Source organism: Balaenoptera physalus, assembly GCF_965194825.1.
Source record: "Balaenoptera physalus genome assembly, chromosome: 6".
Lineage (NCBI taxonomy): Eukaryota > Metazoa > Chordata > Mammalia > Artiodactyla > Balaenopteridae > Balaenoptera > Balaenoptera physalus.
Genome location: NC_138885.1, coordinates 65119889 through 65141033, shown reverse-complemented (window position 1 = coordinate 65141033; position 21145 = coordinate 65119889). Strand labels below are relative to the sequence as shown.

Here is a 21145-nt window from a genome sequence, read left to right as displayed (position 1 = left end):
TGTATAAACAGCACAGATAAACAACAAGGACCTACTGTATAGCACAGGGAACTATACTCAATACCTTGTAATAACCTATAATGGAAAAGAATCTAAAAAAGAATATACATATGTGTGTGTATGTGTATATATATAGTGTGTGTGTGTATATATACATACATATATATATATATAAAACTGAATCACCTTGCTGTACACCTGAAACTAACACATTGTAAATCAACTATATTTCAATAAAATTTTTAAAAAAAGAGTGAGAGAGAGGGACAGTTTTTTAAAGTACAAGTGGGATTTTACTATACATATTTGTTCTGCATATTGCTTTTTTCCCTGAATAGTGTATCTTGGAGATCTTTTCATATCAATGCATGTATCTAGTTTATTCTTTTTAATGGCTGACATTCTAAGACTGTAACAAATTATTCAGTTCCCTATTAATGGACATTTCTGTTTCTAGTTTTTTGCTATCATTAACAAGGCTACAGTGAACATTCTGATACTTACTTATTTGTTTTTTTATCAATTTCCTTAAGGTTGCCAAGTAGGAAGGGAAGTAAAAGATTTTTAAGTCACTCAATCCAAATACAATAGAACACATTTATTCAGTTCAACCTAAAAAACTATGTGGAAAAAACCTGGCAATTTTGTTTTATGAGGAAGAAATGAGTTCTGCAGAAAATTCTCTCTATTTCCTTGATAATTAAATCCCTAGTGGGATACTTCTCTGCAGAGAAGACAACAAGATTATTACGTAAACTGAAGTCTGTTAATGCTTTCACAGTTTTGTTTTGTTGCCCCAGACCCCTGCCCATTAAGTAATCTCTTCTCCTCCAGAAAATAAAGATGACTCAGTGACCACTGAGTTACTGCGTTTAAAGGGACTTTTTTTTCAGGTGTCTCTTTGGTACCTACCACTCTAACAAAACAACTATGAGAATGAGGAGAAACACTAGCATCACTGTTCATTTTTCCTGATTGATAACAAAGGACTAACGGGGGACAGAGAGGAATGAAGGCAGAAGGGGTGTGATGCCCTAAAACACATTTAGAATCAGATTAAAGGCAACAGTAATGAATGGAAAGTAACTGAAAATGCATGCAATAGGCTGGTTTGCATATTTTATTGTCCATTAATACCACAAATGCCTGAGTATATTAGAAATGGTTCAGAGAGTCCCCCTTGGTGGTTCAGTGTTCCTAATTCTCCTTCAGTGATCTTTAGTGATTCTTTTAGTATCAAAGGGTAAGCATCCTGATGTACAGGTTGTGCTTTCTATACAAAAATGGGGCTCAGGTGAGTGACTGTCAAGGATTTAGCACAAATACATTTCTATGAGTAAGTCACCATATCTTTTCTGTGACTTACCCATGTAAATATATATTTTTTTCCATAGTCCTGTTATCCTGCCTCTTCTATTCCTAAGATTCTTATTGTTTTGAATGATTTTTACTGTTTTCTCTTATTTCTTTCAGGATTTATCATGTGTGTCTCTTGTAATCCCATAAAGCTTAATATCTAAGTAGATGGGACACCAGAAATTTGCGTACAGGACCCCAAGACGATTTAACTCTCCTAAATCTTACTTTCCCCATGGAAACATTTTTTTTTCAACAACAGAAAATTACTTTTAAAAGGAAAGGAAAAAATTACAGAACACTTAACTTTGATTAAAAGTGTTCCAAATTATGCAAATGTATAATAACTTATAAAAAGTTAAAATTTATATTAATCATTCTTTATTTCCTTTTAACCATCTTAGCCTTACTATCTTACAAGTAATATGGCAACTTAAATCCTAGTGGACTGAATATTACAAAATCCTTAAGTCCCTTTAAGTCAGTGTTTCTTGAAATGTTGTTCATAGAAGACCTGTATCAGAAACTCTTAAGGTGTTTATTTACAGAGATCCTTGTGCCACATCCAAATCTGCTAAATCAGAATTTCTGGAAGTAGGGTTTAGGAATCTGCATTTTGATGGAATGCCAGGGTGATTCTTACTACATGTTGCAGTCTGAAGTCCACTGCTTTTGATTCGCTCAAATTATTTCAGAGATATGGGTTAAGTGCATTCTGGAAAATCCCTAAAAGTGAAGGCAGTAGACTGTTACCTTCAGTCTACAAACACTTACTAAGTGCAAACGAAGTGCTCCAGAGTTTAGGAACCATCACCTACACAAAACTGTTCTTCACCACTATGGAGTTCTTAGGAGAGCTAAAGAAAAGTAAAATCTCATTTAAAAAGTTATTATTTAGATATGAAAGTGAAGATGTAGTATGATTCTAATTATGCTTAAAATTTTTTCTTAACTATATATTCATGGGCATAATAAGAGCCTAAAGGAAATAAACCAAAATATAATGATAGCTCTAGATTATGGCATTATCAGTGATTTGAGGATTTTTCTTTCCATTTTTCTGATTTTATAAAATTTTAAATAAATGTATATTACTTTTATAATTAGAAATAGACAATGAAAGTTTACTTTTAAAGTTCCTGTGTTAGGTATCTGGGCTTTTCTCAGTTAATTATTATTGTCCTTTAAAGATACAAATGTATTTTACTATGCCAGTTTTATCTCACTTTATGAAACGGATGAGTTTTTTAAAAAAAGATATGTGTAAACTTTTAGACATAATAAAAGCTTTTATTCGCAAAAGTCATTAATGAGACCAGGAAACATCTGCTTAGCTAGCTTTTGTATTAGGTATGATTTGCTTTTTTTTAAGGGTAGAGGGGGATTTAATGAGAATCAAGTGATTTACAGATTATTATATGGAGGCTCCTCCCAGCTCCTCTTCATTTTTCTGCTATTGTATACACAGCCAGCAGGGATTCAACCAACTGCTGATGGAAAATATTTTTTAAAATTTCCAGAGGGCTTCCCTGGTGGCGCAGTGGTTAAGAATCCGCCTGCCAATGCAGGGGACACGGGTTCGAGCCCTGGTCCCGGAAGATCCCACATGCCGTGGAGCAGCTGGGCCCGTGAGCCACAAGTACTGAGCCTGAGCGTCTGGAGCCTGTGCTCCGCAACGGGAGAGGCCGCGATAGTGAGAGGCCCGCGCACCGCGATGAAGAGTGGCCCCCGCTTGCCGCAACTGGAGAAAGCCCTCGCACAGAAACGAAGACCCAACACAGCCATAAATAAATAAAAATTTAAAAGAGATAAGCAAAACATTCTCTCTATAAATTTGATCTTTAAAAAAAAAAATTTCCAGAAAGTTCCAAAAAGCAAAATTTGAATTTGCCAGGCAAATTTTTACATAGCATTTACATTGTATTAGGTATTACAAGTAACCTAGAGATGATTTAAAGTATACAGGAGGATATGCATGGGTTATATGCAAATACTACACCATTTTATATAAGGGACTTGAGCATCCACAGATTTTGGTATCCATGGGGGTCCTGGAACCAATCCCTCGTGGATACTGAAGGATAGCTATATTCACTCATTCCTTCATTTAAAGCACATATTTCTGGGCCACATCCCTAGAGTTTCTGACTCAGTAGGTCTGGAGTAGAGCCTAAGAATTTATTTCTAACTCCCCTGGTAATGCTAATGCTGCTGTCCTAGGGACCACTCTTTGAGAAGCTCTGTCTTAGGTTATTTGCAAGCTGTGTTTTTCAAACATAATGGCACGTTTCTTCTGGGGTAAAAACATCTAATCAGAACCAACTAGAATATGTCCATAGTTTTTTGTAAAAAGAAATGACAGACATTCAAATTGAAGTCTCCTGTCAATATCCTACATTTTCTTGCTGCACTGTCTTTCAGCAAGTCCACCTGGCAATACCTCAACCTGGCTCAGGCATCTTCAGGACTACCCCTGGTGTGCTAGGTCCCACTGGAGTAAATCACGCAGTCAAGGGGACTAGCATCGCTATAAATTCATGGTTATGATGCTTGTGGCTATAAGCACTTCAGTGCTGCTCAACAATCCTTCTACTGTCTGATTTATCAACTGGTCCTCCATGTTTCTCCCATGTGCAAACCTCTGGCTCTCTTGTGTGCCTCCCCACTATTGGCAGATGATCCTACTACCACCTCATGGGAAAACAGAGGCAACTTCAGAGAAGAGCCTCATTTTTCTGCCACCAAACGAAACAAACCAAAAATCCATCCCAAGCGAACAATTCCTTTCCTTCTTCAATTGCAATGGAGTTGGTGTCCTCCAACTTTCCAGCAGTCTCCACAACCTACTTCTTGAAGACTTAGCTACAAATTATTGCATCTCTCCAGTATTCACTACCTTTCCTTCTCTATGGTGCTATCCAGTGAGCATTTTAACATGCCCAAACTTCTCACAACAAAATGAAGTAAAAAAGAAAGCACCCAAGCACCTGACTTGACTCTTGTCTCTGACCAGTTACCACCCTCTCTCTCTTCCCCTTCTTACCCAAACCTCTTTATTGAGTTGTGTCTATTTTCTCACTGTAAACAAAGGAAGAAAAAAGAGAATTTTGCTCAATACCCAATTCTACAAGGATTAACCTGCTGCAGTCACTGACCAACAGACAGAGGAAAGGAAGACATAAACAGGATGCTCTGTTCTTTGGACAAATAGGCCCCTTAGATAGTTAGATGTACATCTCAAGAAGAATTCTAATGAGCTCAGACTCTTGCATCTTCCCATACACTAGAAAAACACTAAAGTCATAAACTTGAGATATCTGTTCTTTGGGACTAGCAGTTATCTTTTACCAAGATGTTACTTGACTGCATGTATTCCCAAGCCCCAAATCACATATATACTTACTGGCTTCTCTCCTACCTCTTTGGAGCAGTTTACTCAGAGCTACTGAGTGATTGTCTCCCACACTATAGTCCTCAGTAAGACCGTGAATAAAACTTAAATTCACAGCTCTTATGTTGTGCATTTTCTTTCAGTCAACATCACCTTCTATTTCCTGTTCAATTTACCAAAATCTGGCTTCTGCCCACCAAGAAAACTGCTCTCCAGGGTCATCAGTGACTTCCAGATCACTAAATCCAATGGATAGTTTTTAGACCTTATTTTCCTTGACTTTTCAGTAGCATTTGGCACTCCTAAAGCCCTCTCCTCCCCCTCTAATGTTTCCTTTCTCATCCCCCCCGTCACTTTTTCAAGCCTGAAAGTGACTCTCTCTCATCCCCTGTATCACTGACTTTCCAAATCTCATTAATTCTACCTCCTAAATATCTTCAGGAACTATACACTTTGCTAACTGCTATTGCAACTCCTCCAGGCCACCATCATTTCTCATCAGAACCTTTGTAAACATCTTCAACCTAGTCTTTCTAAATTTACTCCTGTCCAGCCTCCAATTCATCTTCCATACCCACTCCAGGCAGCTCAAACTCCTTCCTGTTTCTCAAATAAAGCGAATTTTTACCCATATACTATTCCATTCATAGAATACTCTCTCCACTTTGACCACAGACCTCATGACTCCAGTTCTTGATCTGACTTCCTTTATTCTCTATACCATATGAGAGCTCTCCAAGAACACTCCATACCCATCCAATCTACCAAATACTCAATGACCTGTCTTCCCCTGTAAGCTTCATGAGGGCAGAGAGCATGTCTCTTTGGGCCCATGTGTGTCTTGTGGAACAATGTATCCCCCATAACCTAGACAGGTATCTGACGCATAACAGGTATTTAACTCTGTTGAATAAATGGATGGATTTAGGAATAAAATTTCAATGACATAAAATGCATATTCTCAACCATGAAGGTGTCTATGATCTATAGTTGAAATGAAAAATGCTATCTTCAGGTCATAAAGGAGCCTACCACAAGACTTACACTTCTAATAATAACAGCTTACTTGTGTCATTCCAGTATGCTAAGCCCTAGGCTGAGCCTTTCCATGCATTATTTGTCTTTGGTTCTTATGATGTTGTAAAGGATGTATGAAAATCTTAATTTCTAGGTGAGCAAACTAAGTCCAAAAAAGTTCAATAACATGTCCAAGGTCACAAATTACAAATGAATGAAACTGACTCAAACTGAGGTCTTCCTGGGTCCAAGAACTGTGTTCTTAAATACTACCAGCTCTCTGGATCTGAGCAAGGAAGAAGCCAGGGACCACATTTTCTCCTGCTAAACAAAAGTCAGAAAGTTGTGACATGACATTTCTGAGAAGCCTAGTTAGCACACAAATAAAACAACTGGAGATAAGAATCTGAATATTTCAGAGGGCAAAAGAGAATCTTGAAACAATCAAAAATGTTTTCAGGGCTTCCCTGGTGGCGCAGTGGTTGAGAATCTGCCTGCCAATGCCGGGGACACGGGTTCGAGCCCTGGTCTGGGAAGATCCCACATGCCGCGGAGCAGCTGGGCCCGTGAGCCACAATTACTGAGCCTGTGCGTCTGGAGCCTGTGCTCCGCAACAAGAGAGGCCACGATAGTGAGAGGCCCGTGCACCGCGATGAAGAGTGGCCCCCGCTTGCCACAACTAGAGAAAGCCCTCACACAGAAACGAAGACCAAACACAGCCATAAATTAATTAATTAATTAATTAATTTTAAAAAAATGTTTTCAATTCACCCAAGTTTAATATTAGAAAATCTAATGATGTGATTGACTACATTAACAAATTAAAGAGGAAAAACCATATTCATCTCAACATACACAAAAAATATTCAATAAAATTCTACATCCATTCATGATTTCGAAAGGAAAACAAAATGGTTTCACAAACTGAAATTAGAGGAAATGTGAAGCATCTGCACTGAATAGTGAAATATTAGAAGTATTCTCTTTAAAATAAGAACAATTCAAAGATTCTTATCTCTACCTCTATTCTATACCTTGTAAATACTTCTATATACTTCAATACTTCTATACTCTTCAATTCCACTGGCTAGGATGCAGAGGAAAAGACATACGACAAAACTGGCAGTGCAGATAAGTGGCAAAGACAGGGACGATTCAATAAATGGTGCCAGGGAAAAAGTTTATCAATATGGAAAAAAATGAAGTTAGATAACAACATCACATCATGAACTAAGTTAATTCTAAATGAATTAAGTACTTAAATATCAAAGACAAAACTTCAATATTCTTAGAAAACATAAGAGAAATTAAAATTTCCAATAATATTACTGTAATGTAACCTCTGGGCTATTTGTAGGCTTTTCTCTTAGACCAATTGTTCTCAAATATCACTGTGCCTCTGAATCACCTGGAGGGCCTATGAAAGCACATACTGCTGGGCTCGCCCCCCGCCCCCAACCCAGAGTTTCTGATCCAGGAGGTCTGGAGTAGAACCTGAGAATCTCATTTGTTTTGACCTCAGGGTAGGGAAGGATTTCATACACAAGGCATCAAAACAAAAAATAATAACCTTAAAGGAAAAGATGATTAATTCGTTTCATTAAAATTGAGAATTCCTATTTGTCAAAAAGTACTAACAAAAGAGAAAATACAAGTTTCAAAAGCTTGAAGATACATGCAATACATATAAATGAAAAGGAATTTGACACAGAACACCTATAAATCTTTAAGAAAAAGGAAAACAAACTCATTTTTGAAATGGACAAAAGACATGAACAGGTATTTTTTTAGAGGTGAACCATAAGTAATCAGTGAAATAAACAATAAAACCACAAGAAGACACCCTTTTATACCCACTAGTTTGGCAATATTTTAAAAGTTTGAAGAGGATGCATGTTGGCAAGGATGTGCCATATGGGAACACTTATTTGCTGCTGGCAGGAACATACTTGGGTCATCCACTTTGGCAAACAAGTTGATGTTACTCTTTTAGACTGAGTATATAACTGCACTCCTAAGTATACCGCCAGAGAAACCTTTGCATATGCGGACCAAGAGATGTGTATATGAATGTTCAGTGCAGCATTGTTTGTAACAGAAAACAATTGAAAATTGCCCAAATGTCTAATAGCAGGAGAATAGATAAGTAAATGTATGGCTTATTTATACAGTGGAATACAAAAGTAAAAATGAAGGGCTTCCCTGGTGGCACAGTGGTTAAGAATCCGCCTGCCAATGCAGGGGACACGGGTTCGAGCCCTGGTCCGGGAAGATCCCACATGCCACAGAGCAACTAAGCCCGTGTGCCACCACTACTGAGCCCAGGTGCCACAACTACTGAAGCCTGCACGCCTAGAGCCCGTGCTCCACAACAAGAGAAGCCACTGCAATGAGAAGCCTGTGCACTGTGACAAAGAGTAGCCCCCGCTCGCCGTGCACAGCAACGAAGAACCAAAGCGGCCAACAATTAATTAATTAATTTAAAAAAAAAATTCTTTGAGGAAAAAAAAAAGTAAAAATGAGTAAACTACACCTAGAGGAATCAATATAGTTGAATCAGTAGAAAGAAAAAAAAAAGCTGTAATTGAATACATTTGATACTGCTTTTTAAAAAGTAAAAAATAAAAACTAAACATATTGTTTGGGAATTTTACAGTGTGTGGTAAAATTATAAAGAAAAACAGGAATGAGAAAAAAACTTCTGGAGAATGGTTACCTCCAGGGGTTGGGATGGGTAGAAAGATGTGGGATCAAGCTGGGGGTGAGGAGATGTCCTATGTTTTCTAAATTAAGTTGGATGGTGGAATCATGAGAGTTAACTTTATTATGATTCATAACTTCTACATACACACAATGGTTTGTTATTTTTTTTTAAATCCCACAGAGGCTAGATCTCACAAGTAGAAAAAATACCTACAACTTAAAATGCTTTGCAATTCATAGACAAACACGAGGAAGGGTGAAGACTTTTCAGCTTCTATTGGTTGTATTGCTTTGTTGCTAGCCCCCTTTCTTTCCTCCTTTTTTTAAAAAAATTTATTTATCTATGTATTTTTGGCTGCGTTGGGTCTTTGTTGCTGCGTGCGGGCTTTCTCTAGTTGTGGTGAGCAGGGGCTACTCTTCGTTGTGGTGAGTGAGCTTCTCATTGCGGTGGCTTCTCTTGTTGCGGAGCACAGGTTCTAGGCATGTGGGCCTCAGTAATTGTGGCACGTGGGCTCAGTAGTGTAGGCTCTAGAGCGCAGGCTCAGTACTTGTGGCTCACGGGCTCTAGAGCACAGGCTCAGTAGTTGTGGCGCACGGGCTTAGTTGCTCCCCAGCATGTGAGATCTTCCTGGACAAGGGCTAGAACCCATGTCCCCTGCACTGGCAGGTGGATTCTTAACAACTGTGCCACCAGGGAAGTCCCTGATTTCACTCTTGATCAGTAGATATAGTTATGTTCTTTGTAACAGCTGTATAATATTCAACATGGATTTACCACAAATTATTTAGCCATTCCCTTATTGATGGACATTTAGGTTGCTTCCCGTTTCCTGCAAACATTGCTGCACTAAAAATCCTTCTTATTCCTTTTGTGACAGTATTTTATTTCCACTCTCCCCAAATGTGGGATCACTAGGTTAAAGAGTAAGTATATATATATATATATACTTTAAATTTTTACTGGAGTATAGTTGATTTACAATGTTGTGTAAGAGTAAGTATATTTTTTTAAAAAATAATAGATATTAACAAACTACTTCCCTAATTCGGTGGCAATTCACTTTCCCACCAGCAGGGCAGAAGTGCATCCTTACCTCACATCTATGACAGCAATGGATATCATTATTGTTGTTCTGTCAGTCTCATGAGAGAAAATGTTACTTTATTGTTGTTTTAACTTACATTTCCCTAGCTTCTTAGTGAGGTTGGACATTTTATCATATGCTCATTGGTGATTTAATTCTTCTTTGAACTGCCTGTTCAACTCTTTTGTTCATTGTTCTATTAGGTTGACTTTTTATTATTAATTTTTAGGAGTTGTTTTGTATATTAAACACATTAACCCTTAACACATGACATGATTATTCCCCATATCTCCTTGTGCAGTTCCTGCTGACTTGAATATCTTTTGTCACATATACAGTCAGCCCTCCATAGCCACGGGCTCAGCATACATAAATTCCACCAACCACAGATCAAAAATATTTAAAAAAAACAAATTCCAGAAAGTTCCAAAAAGCAAAATTTGAATTGGCCATGGATCAGCAACTATTTATATAGGATTTACATTGTATTTACAGAGCATTTACATTGTATTAGGTATTATAAGTAATCTAGAGATGATTTAAAGTATACGGGAGGATGTGTGCAGGTTACATGCAAATACTACACCATTTTATACAAGAAACTTGAGCATCCTCGGATTTTGGTGTCCAAGGGGGTCCTGGAAACAATCCCCCAAAGATATTGAGAGATGACTATAATTAAAAAAAAATTTTATGTAGTCATAAATGTCTTTCTTTTCCTTTATGGTTTCTAGATTTCTTGTCAATCTTATGGCCTCCCCTATCTCAATATTATACAGGTTATATGCTTCTTAATTTTCTTTTTCTCTTTTCACTGATTTTGGATTTTTTATACTCATACCTTTAATCTACTGTATCTGGAATTTTTTTTTTTCTTTTGTGTGATGTACAGAGTCTTTTTGTTTGTTTGGTTTCTTCCAAATGGATAGCCAATTATGATGGTAACATTGATTAAATAAGCATTCCTTCCCTGGTAAATTGAAACACCATAGTGTCATAGAAAAAGTTCTTATACACACTTGGGCTGTTTCTGTCCTCTCTGTTCTTGCCATGGATATATTTTGTTTATTCCTGTATGAATATCTTGTTTTGAATAAAGCAGGTCTCCCTTCACATCTTCAAAATTTTCTTGGTTATCCTTGGATATTTGTTCTTCTGCATAAAGTTTAAAACTCCCATTGCGTTTAGAATTAGAATTATATTAACTATAAATATTAGTTGAAGAGGGCAGGATGTTTCTATATTAATTTTTCTCTTTCAGTAACATGGTATCCTTCTATTCATACCATGTTTTCTGTTTTTCAATAAGATTTTATAGTATTCTACTATAAGATTTACAGGATTCTACTTCTTATTCTAAATGGTTATTTCTAGTATGGGCAAAAGTTATTGGATTCTGCATGGCTATCTTATATCCAGATACCTTCCCAAATTCTCTCATTATTTTAGCCATCTCTTAGGTTTCTAGACATGTATTATATGATCTGCAAACAAGAAAAAAGTCACAAATTTTCTATTATTTATTCAGATTTTTTTCATTATCTTATGCATTAGCTAAAACCTCTAAAACAAAGTTGAATGACGAAGGTACCAAGCATCAGTGTCTTATTTATTTAATGGAAATGTCTTCCGTATTTCACAGTTTAAGCTGATGTTTGCTGTTGGATATTGGTAAAGGTGTTTATCATCAGAACTGCCACCTTAGATGTGAAGTATGTAGTGCACAATGGGGCAACACCTAAGAGGAGTTTGTTTTCTCTCAGTGTACTGGATCAGTTTAAAGTATCTGTTCCTTGTAGGTCAAAGGTATAAAACAATCTGGACCTGATGTCTTTTTTAGTGATAGATTTCAAATGACCTTACCAGTTGCTTATAATGTTATTGGTCTGTTTAGGTTTTCTAGCTCCTCTTGGGTCAAATTTGGTAGCTTACATTTGGCAAGAAAACAATCCTTTTTTCTTTCTTTAAGATTTTTAAGAATATTACCATATATTAATAATTTAATAAATTTAATAAACTGTCCTAATTTTAAAATATTATTTATATCTATGACTATATTTCTTTCTTATTCTGAATGTTGTATATTGTGCTTTTTCTCAATCAGATTTGCAGTGGTTTATCTATTTTATTCTACTTGTTTTAAAGAACCAGCTTTTCACTTTATTTGTAATTTCTTCTATTTTTAATTTATGGTTGTGATAGGCTAAATCATGCCACCTCCCAAAGATGTCCACAACTTAATCCCTGCAAGCTATGAATATGTTATGTCACATGGCAAAAGATGCTTTGCTGATGTAATTAAGCTTATGGACTTTCTGATTGGGAGAAAACCCTGGATTATCTGGGCAGCCCAATCTAATTACATGAACCCTTTCAAAAACAGAGAACTTTGGCTGGAGGAAGAAGAGATGAAGAGGAGAAAGAAGGAGAAGTCAGAGAGATTCCAAGCTGGTGAGACAGAGGGGGCCATGTGCAAGGAACAGAGAGAGGAGCTAAGGACAACCCTCAGCCGACAGCCAGTGAGAATATGGGGACCTCAGTCTTACAACCGCAAGGAACTAGATTTTGCCAACAACCTAAATTAGCTTGGGAGCTGATTCTACCCCAGAGTCTTTCCATAAGAGCCCAGGCCAGCTAACACCTTGATTTTGACCTTGTGAGACCCTGAGCAGAGAAACCAGCCAAGCCAATCTGGACTTCTGATGGAGAGAAACTGTGAGGTAATATATTTGGGTTGTTTTAAGCCACTACGTTTGTGGTAAATTGTTATGGCAACAATAGAGAACTAATACAACTGTTCATGGATTTTTTTTTTTTTGGTGTTTACTTTTCCTTGTATGTTTTGCTGTTCTCTTTTAGTTTCTTTTTTTTTCTCCTGGTTTTATCGAGATATAATTGACCTTCAGTTTCTTAAGTGAATACTCCATTTACATATTTTAAGTTTTTCTTTCAATAAATAAAGGCATTTAAGCCTATATTCCTCTGAGAACCATTTTATCTAAGACCCATAGATTTTCCAATAAACATTCTCTTTTTTGCTAATTCCTAGATATTTCTTAATCTTATATATTAAGATATAGAGCACAGTATAAATTGGTTTTTAGAAATTCCAGATTAAAAGGTATATCTAGTATAGGAAACTTTTTTTTTTAGCTTTAAAAGCTTTTATTGTTATACAGAAATGCATGTGTATTTAGAAGATACAAAAAGTGAAAAGAAAAATAATCAACTGGAATCCAGCCACCTAGAGATCATTTCTGTTAACATTCTGATGCACATCTTTCCAGATGTTCAGAGAATGCCTTGGCATATAACTAATGCACTAAAGGCATGTTATCTAATCCATTTTAACTACTGTACTCAGAGCCATAGAACCCTCTCACAGGCAAGCTACATAAAGTTTTGGGTGGTCTCCATTCTGTTCCTCAGAAATATGGCCGTCCACTGAAGATGATCAAACATGGGCTGAGTGATGGTGGGGATGTTGTGGAAACAGCAGGACCATGTGGGGAGAGCTCAGGATTGGAAAGACCAGTGCCTGAGTCCCAGCTCTGCCACCTGCTGTGTAACCTGTGCGTCCTCAGCATCTGTAAAGACTATCTCACTTGAAGGACTACGTGAGATAAGCAGAATGCTTCACACTGCGCTCTGGCTCTAATATCCTGCATTCTGGTGTGGCACAAAGGAGGTGAGGCAGAGTGAGGGGAACAAACCGCTGAAAGCAGAACAGAAAGCTGGGAAAGTCCCGAAGAGATGCTAGTAGACCAAGGGGGTCCCCAAAGCAACTGACAGCATCTCAATGGCCCCTGCTCTTGCCATCCTACTCTCTGAAGGGAGAGGGTCCACCAGCTGGCAGCAGAGGAGGACGCTGTCTCCCAGATGAGAACACTGAGGGAAAATCAACTTTGAGGGCAGGAGATCTGGGCTAGGCTCAGCCACCCAATTTGAGATATTTTCCTTGTTCCTTCTTGATCAGTAAGATCATGTTTGATACAGGGCTCTCCCTATGCTCCCCTTCTGTCTGGCACCTTTCAATCCGCCAATCCCTACCTCCAGGCATGCTAATGCAAACTTAAATTATTAATAGTGTCCATATAGATATCAACTTTTACTTAGTTAAAATTCAAAAAGGCTTAAGGCTTTAAAAACCTTACTTTAAGAAGCAGAAAAATGACAAATAAATGTCTGCTAAGAGATCCTTTTTTAAAGAGGTCATACATTCATATATTCTAAAATATGCCTTGAGGTTTTATGAACTCACTCCAGTTTCTTCTCCTATATCCACAGAAAAGTAAGTTCACAATGATGTCCCAATCAGGAGTTGGATATATGTACTAAGGAATGAAAGTGAATTGACATAGTTTGTCCAAAAAATTGACAAATTTTTCAACAAAATGGTTAACACCAAAAACATTAAAAATTAACCTTTACTTTTGTGATCTAGAACAGCCAAATTCCTATCTCACTCCGTTAACTTACATTTAAATATAGTGCTCTTAAGAGTATGTGTTTTTTGGGGACTTCCCTGGTGGTCCAGTGGTTAAGACTCATGCTCCCAATGCAGGGGGCCTGGGTTCAATCCCTGGTCAGGGAACCAGATCCCCCATGCCGCAACTAAGAGACTGCATGTGGCAACAAAGACCTGGTACAGCCAAATAAATAAATACTTAAAAAAAGAGTATGTGTCTTTAGTAAATGAAGACAATTTAATAAATGAAATGAAAATAAAATAATCACTGAGCCTTCAAAATCTAACAAAGACGTAAAAATTCATCTCTTTACTCATAAAGTTAAACCTAGAAAACAGAAGTGACAGAGAATGTGAGAAAGAAATCTATAGCTCTTGCCTATGCTAGTTTATCCAGCACATGGAATTTAAAGTCCAAACAATGGCAGCCTAGATATTATGAGATGGTAATTTCTCTACATACATATGTCCATATTTAAACCCTTACATTCAAGCTCATAACTGAATTCTGCAGTTCTGATGCCCCCTCAGGGGGAAATACTTATAATGGAAGCAAATGGAACAGTGACTAGTGGGAATGAGATGATTTCCAAGAAACTATGAATGAATGGAAAACATCGAAAGTATCTGAATTGTTTTACTTTTTGTAACTTGTTTAGAAATACACTGAGAGGGCTTCCGTGGTGGCGCAGTGGTTGAGAATCTGCCTGCCAATGCAGGGGACACGGGTTCGAACCCGGGTCTGGGAAGATCCCACATGCCGCGGAGCAACTAGGCCCGTGCACCACAGCTACTGAGCCTGCGCGTCTGGAGCCTGTGCTCCGCAACAAGAGAGGCCGCGACAGTGAGAGGCCCGCGCACCGCGATGAAGAGTGGCCCCCGCTTGCCACAACTAGAGAAAGCCCTCGCACAGAAACGAAGACCCAACACAGCCGTAAAAATAAAATAAAAATAAATAAATTTAAAAAAAAAAAGAACTGTTGCCTCCACTATTTAAAAAAAAAAAAAAGAAAGAAATACACTGAGATACTGACCTGTAAGATGTAGAGAATGACAGCTGTCAGTCCAACCCAGCTGTGCAGACTATACATATTGGGGATGTTCCTGGCATTGTGGAAATCAAAAACAGCCACCAGAGAAATAATTGCAAGAATGGCAGCAACAGCGTTTAACCCTGCATGGATGGATTTCATCAGGAGCTTGCTGCATTTCCAGGTCCATGGCAGTCTGTATACGATGATGGCTAAAAAGAGACAAAAGGGGACAGAATGTAGTGGTGCTGTTTTTTTAATCAACACAAGATGAACAGTTCGACACAGTGAACGCTCCCTTTTGTGAAACCCTTTTCTCTTGGCTTCTGCTTCCCCCCTCTTCCCTGCCTCTCAGTGGTTCCTTCTTGGGCTCTTTGCTGGTATCTTCTTTACTCCCAAGTTACGAACGAACCTTGCTGCCTCTCAGGCTCCATCCTAGGATTTTTTTCCTCTCTCTGCTCTCTCTCTGCGTGATCTCATTCACTCTTTCATTAAAATGCTACCTGCATGGTAGGGACTCCAAAATTCTCATCTCCAGCCCAGAACTTTCTTCTGAACTCCACACCCACATAATCCAATGGCTTCTTGACATCTCCACATAGATGCCTCTCAAATATCTTAAACTCAACATGTCCAAAATGAAATTCTTAATCTTATGATCTGGTTTCTTCATATAAGTGTCTTAATTTGACAAGAAAAAGACAGACTAAACAATAGAAAAATATGCGCAAAGATTTAAATAGACAAAGTATATCCAAGTATTTCACAAAAGAGTATATCCAAGTGACTAATAAACATAATAAAGATATCAACTTCATTGGTCAACAGAGAAATGAGAATACCTCTACCACATATCTGAATGGCTAAATATGGAAAACACTGAGTATTGGAGAGGTTGTGAAACAATCAGAACGCTCATGTTCTGCTGATAAGAGTTTAAATGAGAACAAACACTTTGGAAAACTAGCAGCGTCTACTTAAGCAAAACATATTCATACCTTATGATCTAGTAATCCTACTCCTGAGTATATGCCCCAAAGAAGTATGTATATAAGTTCACCAAAAGACAAGTACTAGAATATTATTACAGCACTATTCACTGTAGCCAAAACCTGGGAACTTCCCAATGTCCATCATTAAGAGATTGAATAAATAAATTGTGATATATTCACATCATGGAATAATATACAGCAAAGAGGATGAATGAAATAAAACTAGAACTTCACCCAATGATATGGACCAACCTATAATGTCAATGCCAAGAAACCAGACATAAACAAGTATATACTGTATGATTCAATTGATATGAAGTATAAAAACAGGCAACACATATCTCTGCAATAAGAAAAGTCAAGATATTGGTTGCCCTTGTGAGGAAGGGTTATAGCAACTGGAGAGGAATGCACGAGGGATTTCTGGGCTCCGGCTAATAATCTGATTTTCAAACTAGGTGTTGGTTATGTAGGTAATCACTGAGGGAAGATTCATTAAGCTATACATTTATATGTATACTTTTCTGCATGTAGATTAAACTTCAACAGAAAGATACTTAAAAAGCTTTTTTTTTTTAGTGTCCTGGCTTAAGCAATACGTTATATACCCACCTTACCCAGCATGCAATTAATTTTTGCTCTGAAGACAATATCCTGCCCCAACCCACCCTCATTCCACTCCTTCAGTCCATGTCAGGGAAAATTTAGATATCTGGAAATATATGGCGGATTGAAAATGTTTAAAGAATACTTCCTTGGAAAATGGATTCTATTATATCATATATTCTATTATATAGCAGTGAATCATGTATATTTCTTAATTCCAGAAAAGAAGAAGCAGACACTGATGCTGCCTTTTCCCTTCAAAGACATTTATAATTTGAATATATGAAACTTAATTGGATCATAAAAATGTAAAAGATTATCTTGTCCATTTTCAGGTAGAAACACAAAAAACCTACAAAGATAGATGTGAATTCAGCCTCTTTAGAGCTTTCAGCACAAGATGTCAATCTTCCTATTATTTGGTTCCATTCCAACACTTGACAGGCCTCACCATTAGGACAGTATTCCTTTTATGTAATCCAAATTCTGAAGGACTACCACTTACTAATTTTAGTGCATATATGGCTATCTTATAAATGTTGATTGATTATATTTCCTTGAGGATATGGAAACTTTGTAGACAATCATTTCTATATTCAACAAATTTTTTCAAACCATTTAACACAACACCTTAAAAGGTACACTTTGTTTTTTTTGGCCGTGCCGCACATCTTGTGGGATCCTAGTTCCTCGACCAGGGATCGAACCCTGGGCCCTGACAGTGAAAGTGCCTGAGTCCCAACCACTGGACCACCAGGGAAATCCCAAAAGGTACACTTTTAAAAGCTAGTTCAGGGAATTCCCTGAAGGTCCAGTGGTTAGGACTCAGCATTTCCACTGCCATGGCCCGGGTTCAATCACTGGTCCGGGAACTGAGATCCTGTAAGCCCTGCCGCATGGCCAAAATAATTAATTAATTAATTAATTAAAAATAAAAGCTAGTTCAAGGCCCCTTCTCATCCCTACTTCATCCTCTTTGAAGGCAAAAATGTGTCTTGCTGTTTCTCCTTGTATCCCCAGAGCCTAGGACAGCCCTGGGCTCAAAATATATATGCAGCTCCATTAGTATTTTTTTTTAGCTTATTTTGAGATACTGTAGATTTACATACAGTTGTAACAAATAATACAGAGAGATCCCATATACTCTTCACACAGTTTCGCCCAGTGGTAACGTCTTACGTAACTACAGTATAGTATTACATCCAGGAAACTGACGTCAATATAATCCACTGACCTTTTTCGGATTTCAGTAGTTTTATTTGTGTGTGTGTGACCCTTAAGTATTTTTTAAATAAATAAATGTAAAGCACTTTCTGAAGACTGATCAAAGTCCAGAAATCAAATTGATGTCAACTCTTACACTATGGTTTCCCCTCCTCATGCTTTTTCTCCTCTGATGACTCAGCGGCACACCCTATATGATCTAGTGGGTTTTTTGGTTTTGGTTTGTTTTTTGCATTTTAAGTTATTTTTATACTTAAAATTATATCATGAACATTTCACATCATTAAATTATCCTTGAAAACATGAATTTAAGGACTGTATAATATTCTCATACATATTGAATTTTCTAGATAATAATCAATTGTATGTTGACATACAATTGACATACAGATTATTTCCAATATTTACTAACTTCAACAAAAAGTTGAAGTAAAATAAATTTCACTGTCATAATTATATGACTCTTTAGTTTTTAAGGAAAGCAAATGCCTCTTTACCCAATGACTTAGTAACCTTTTATCTACACAATCGAGTTTTTTGCAATCAATCTGTGATCAGGCAGCAGTAAAATAAAAATCTACAAAATATTAAAACCTAATAACGTGGGGCTTCCCTGGTGGCGCAGTGGTTAAGAATCTGCCTACCAATGCAGGGGACATGGGTTTGAGCCCTGGTCCAGGAAGATCCCACATGCCGCAGAGCAACTAAGCCCGTGCACCACAACTACTGAGCCTGTGCTCTAGAGCCCGCGAGCCACAACTACTGAGCCTGCGTGCCACAACTACTGAAGCCCGTGCACCTAGAGCCCGTGCTCCGCAACAATAGAAGCCACCACAATGAGAAGCCCGCACACCGCAATGAGAAGCCCGCACACCGCAACGAAGAGTAGCCCCCGCTCGCCACAACTAGAGAAAGCCCACACGCAGCAACGAAGACCCAACGCAGCCAAAAATAAACAAATAAAATAAATAAATTTATTTAAAAAACCCAAAAACCTAGTAACGCATTTCCCTTTCTCCTGGTTTAGCCTCATTTATTACACACACACACACACACACACACACACACACACACACACACACACAAACACCTGAGCCCTTGCAAGTTAGTAGGCACCATGCTAAGTGCTTTACATGTTTACATTATAATCCTCGACTCAACTGTGTGAGGAAGGTATGGTTATTATTACCATTACACAGAGCAGGAAGCAGAGGCACAGAGATGTGAAGTAGTTTGCTCAATATCATTTAGCGTTTTTAAATTAATATCACTGTTGTTATCACCATTGTGGTCACCATCATTATATCCTCCAGGCACCACCCCAGGGGAAGGAATCTTAGATGAGGGAACTTGAACATCCACATGCGAAAAGGAAATACCCAGGATGTTTGCTCAAATAGCAAATTATAAGCAATAAATCAAAACAGCTTTTCCTCCCCAATCTGGGTCATATTATATCAAAAACTTCCAAAATCAAAACTAACCTCGGATGTTAGAAATCAAGAATAGTTATCATGACTGAGGAGAGTTACAGGAGTTACCAAGGGGATTCTGGGGTGCCTGGAATGTTGTTTCATGATGGGTACATGAGTGTGTTCATGTGATGAAAATACATCACTTATGATTTAGGTACTTTTCTGCATGCATGTGGTTCTTCAATAAAAAGTACCTTAAAAAGGTTGCCCAAAATTCAGAGACAACTATGCTCCCAATGAAGAATTTTCACTCTTCTCAATACTATGGGCACCACAGAGAAATGTGTCAAATTTTCCAAAAAACTGAAGTCTACCCTCTTTGAGTGTCAAAACTTGATTTTTAAACTTTTCACATTTACTCAAATGTTCTTCAAATTGGTTGCACACTAGCTTTCCTTCTCTAGCAGTAGCATGAGTGGAACACAATTTAATCTTTTATTGATGGTTTGGGGGTTATCAACAAAACACAGTCCTATTACTATAAGAGAAAGGCCCTAGGGACTTTTGAAGCAGGAGAGGTACTTGCCTCTGATCCAAACGGGCCCAGACAATTACGTTTCTCTTTTAGTCCCTGGGTCTAGTGTAGAATTCTTCTATCTCCTCTTTTAGTTTCTTGCTCAGGTTAGGGTGCCTGCCTCCAACCTCTCCCCTCCATCAGCCTGCATTATCTGTTATTCCTACCAGTATTAAGTTCTATTTAAGTATATAAACTTTTATGATGGCAAAAATCTTAACATCTGTTAAATCTGGGCGATGAGTACATGGGGATCTGTTATATTATTTTCTGTATGGTTGAAAGAGTTCATAATAGTTTTAAAGTTAGAACAATATTTCTGTAAGCTTGCAAACCCAGTAGCCAATTAGTCTCAACTGCTAAGTAGGCAGCTTGTGGAAATCTCAGCAGCTCTCATAGGAGTGAGGCATGGAGTTTTCAGCACCTATCCTGGCAACAGAAAAGTTCTGCGGGGTAGCTGACTATGTTTCAAAATGCTCTCTGGATAGATGGAAGATAACTGCAAAATGCTGCATTTGCATAAGGTGTTTACATGCTTTTTAAAATGCGTAAGTAACCAAAATACGGTGGACTTCAGGAGAAAGGGCAACTGTAGCAAATCAACCACATATCTTAAACAAGTAGCTCTTCTCAACAGTAGTATAAACTGCCTGGAGAGTGAAATTTAAATATTTCTTGCTTCTTTGGCTTGGCACTTACCTAGACACCATTCCTGAGGTTCAGTGAGAAGGAAGAAAAAGGTCTCATAAGCCCATGAGGAGGGAAAATGCTATCAAACAGCTACTTGTGACTGAAACAAGGGTTTTTCTGTTAGAGGCCCTAGTTGGCAAAAGGGCCAGAAAATGAAGGGAAAACATGAACACATATAATGTGAAAAATACATTTTAAATCTTTCTAAAAGAAAAATTATTGGTGGTGGAACATGCTATTGTGATAAACTTAAAAAGGAAGGAAGGAAGGAAGGAAGGAAGGAAGGAAGGAAGGAAGGAAGGAAGGAAGGAAGGAAGGAAGGAAAGAAGGAAGGGAGGGAGGGAGGAAGGGAGGAAGGAAGGAAAGGGAAAAGAAATCAATACCTGTGTACAATTATTTTTTCAACAATGAAGGGATAAATGAAGTAACCTGAATTTAATTATTAGAAATTTTCTCAGTTCCTAGCAGCATAATCAACTCAGGAATATGTGAAATATATATTCTTCAAGATGTAATCTCTGGTTTGACACCAGTTTTCCGTCCATATACCATTACAAAACAGCTTTCCATCCATATACCATTACAAAATCCAC

General features: G+C 37.7%; 1 protein-coding gene across 3 annotated transcripts in view; it reads right to left on the bottom strand.

The window, feature by feature from the left end:
• Positions 1–21145, bottom strand: part of CYBRD1 (cytochrome b reductase 1) — a 76104-nt gene that overhangs the window by 4946 nt on the left and 50013 nt on the right. For 2 of the 3 annotated variants that reach the window (XM_082465499.1, XM_082465500.1), the window contains one exon: positions 15055–15263. The exons of the other annotated variant lie outside the window; for it this stretch is intronic. In XM_082465499.1, coding sequence (XP_082321625.1) covers positions 15055–15263 — 209 coding nt within the window. The remainder of the gene's footprint in view (positions 1–15054; positions 15264–21145) is intronic. 3 annotated transcript variants of the gene reach the window in all.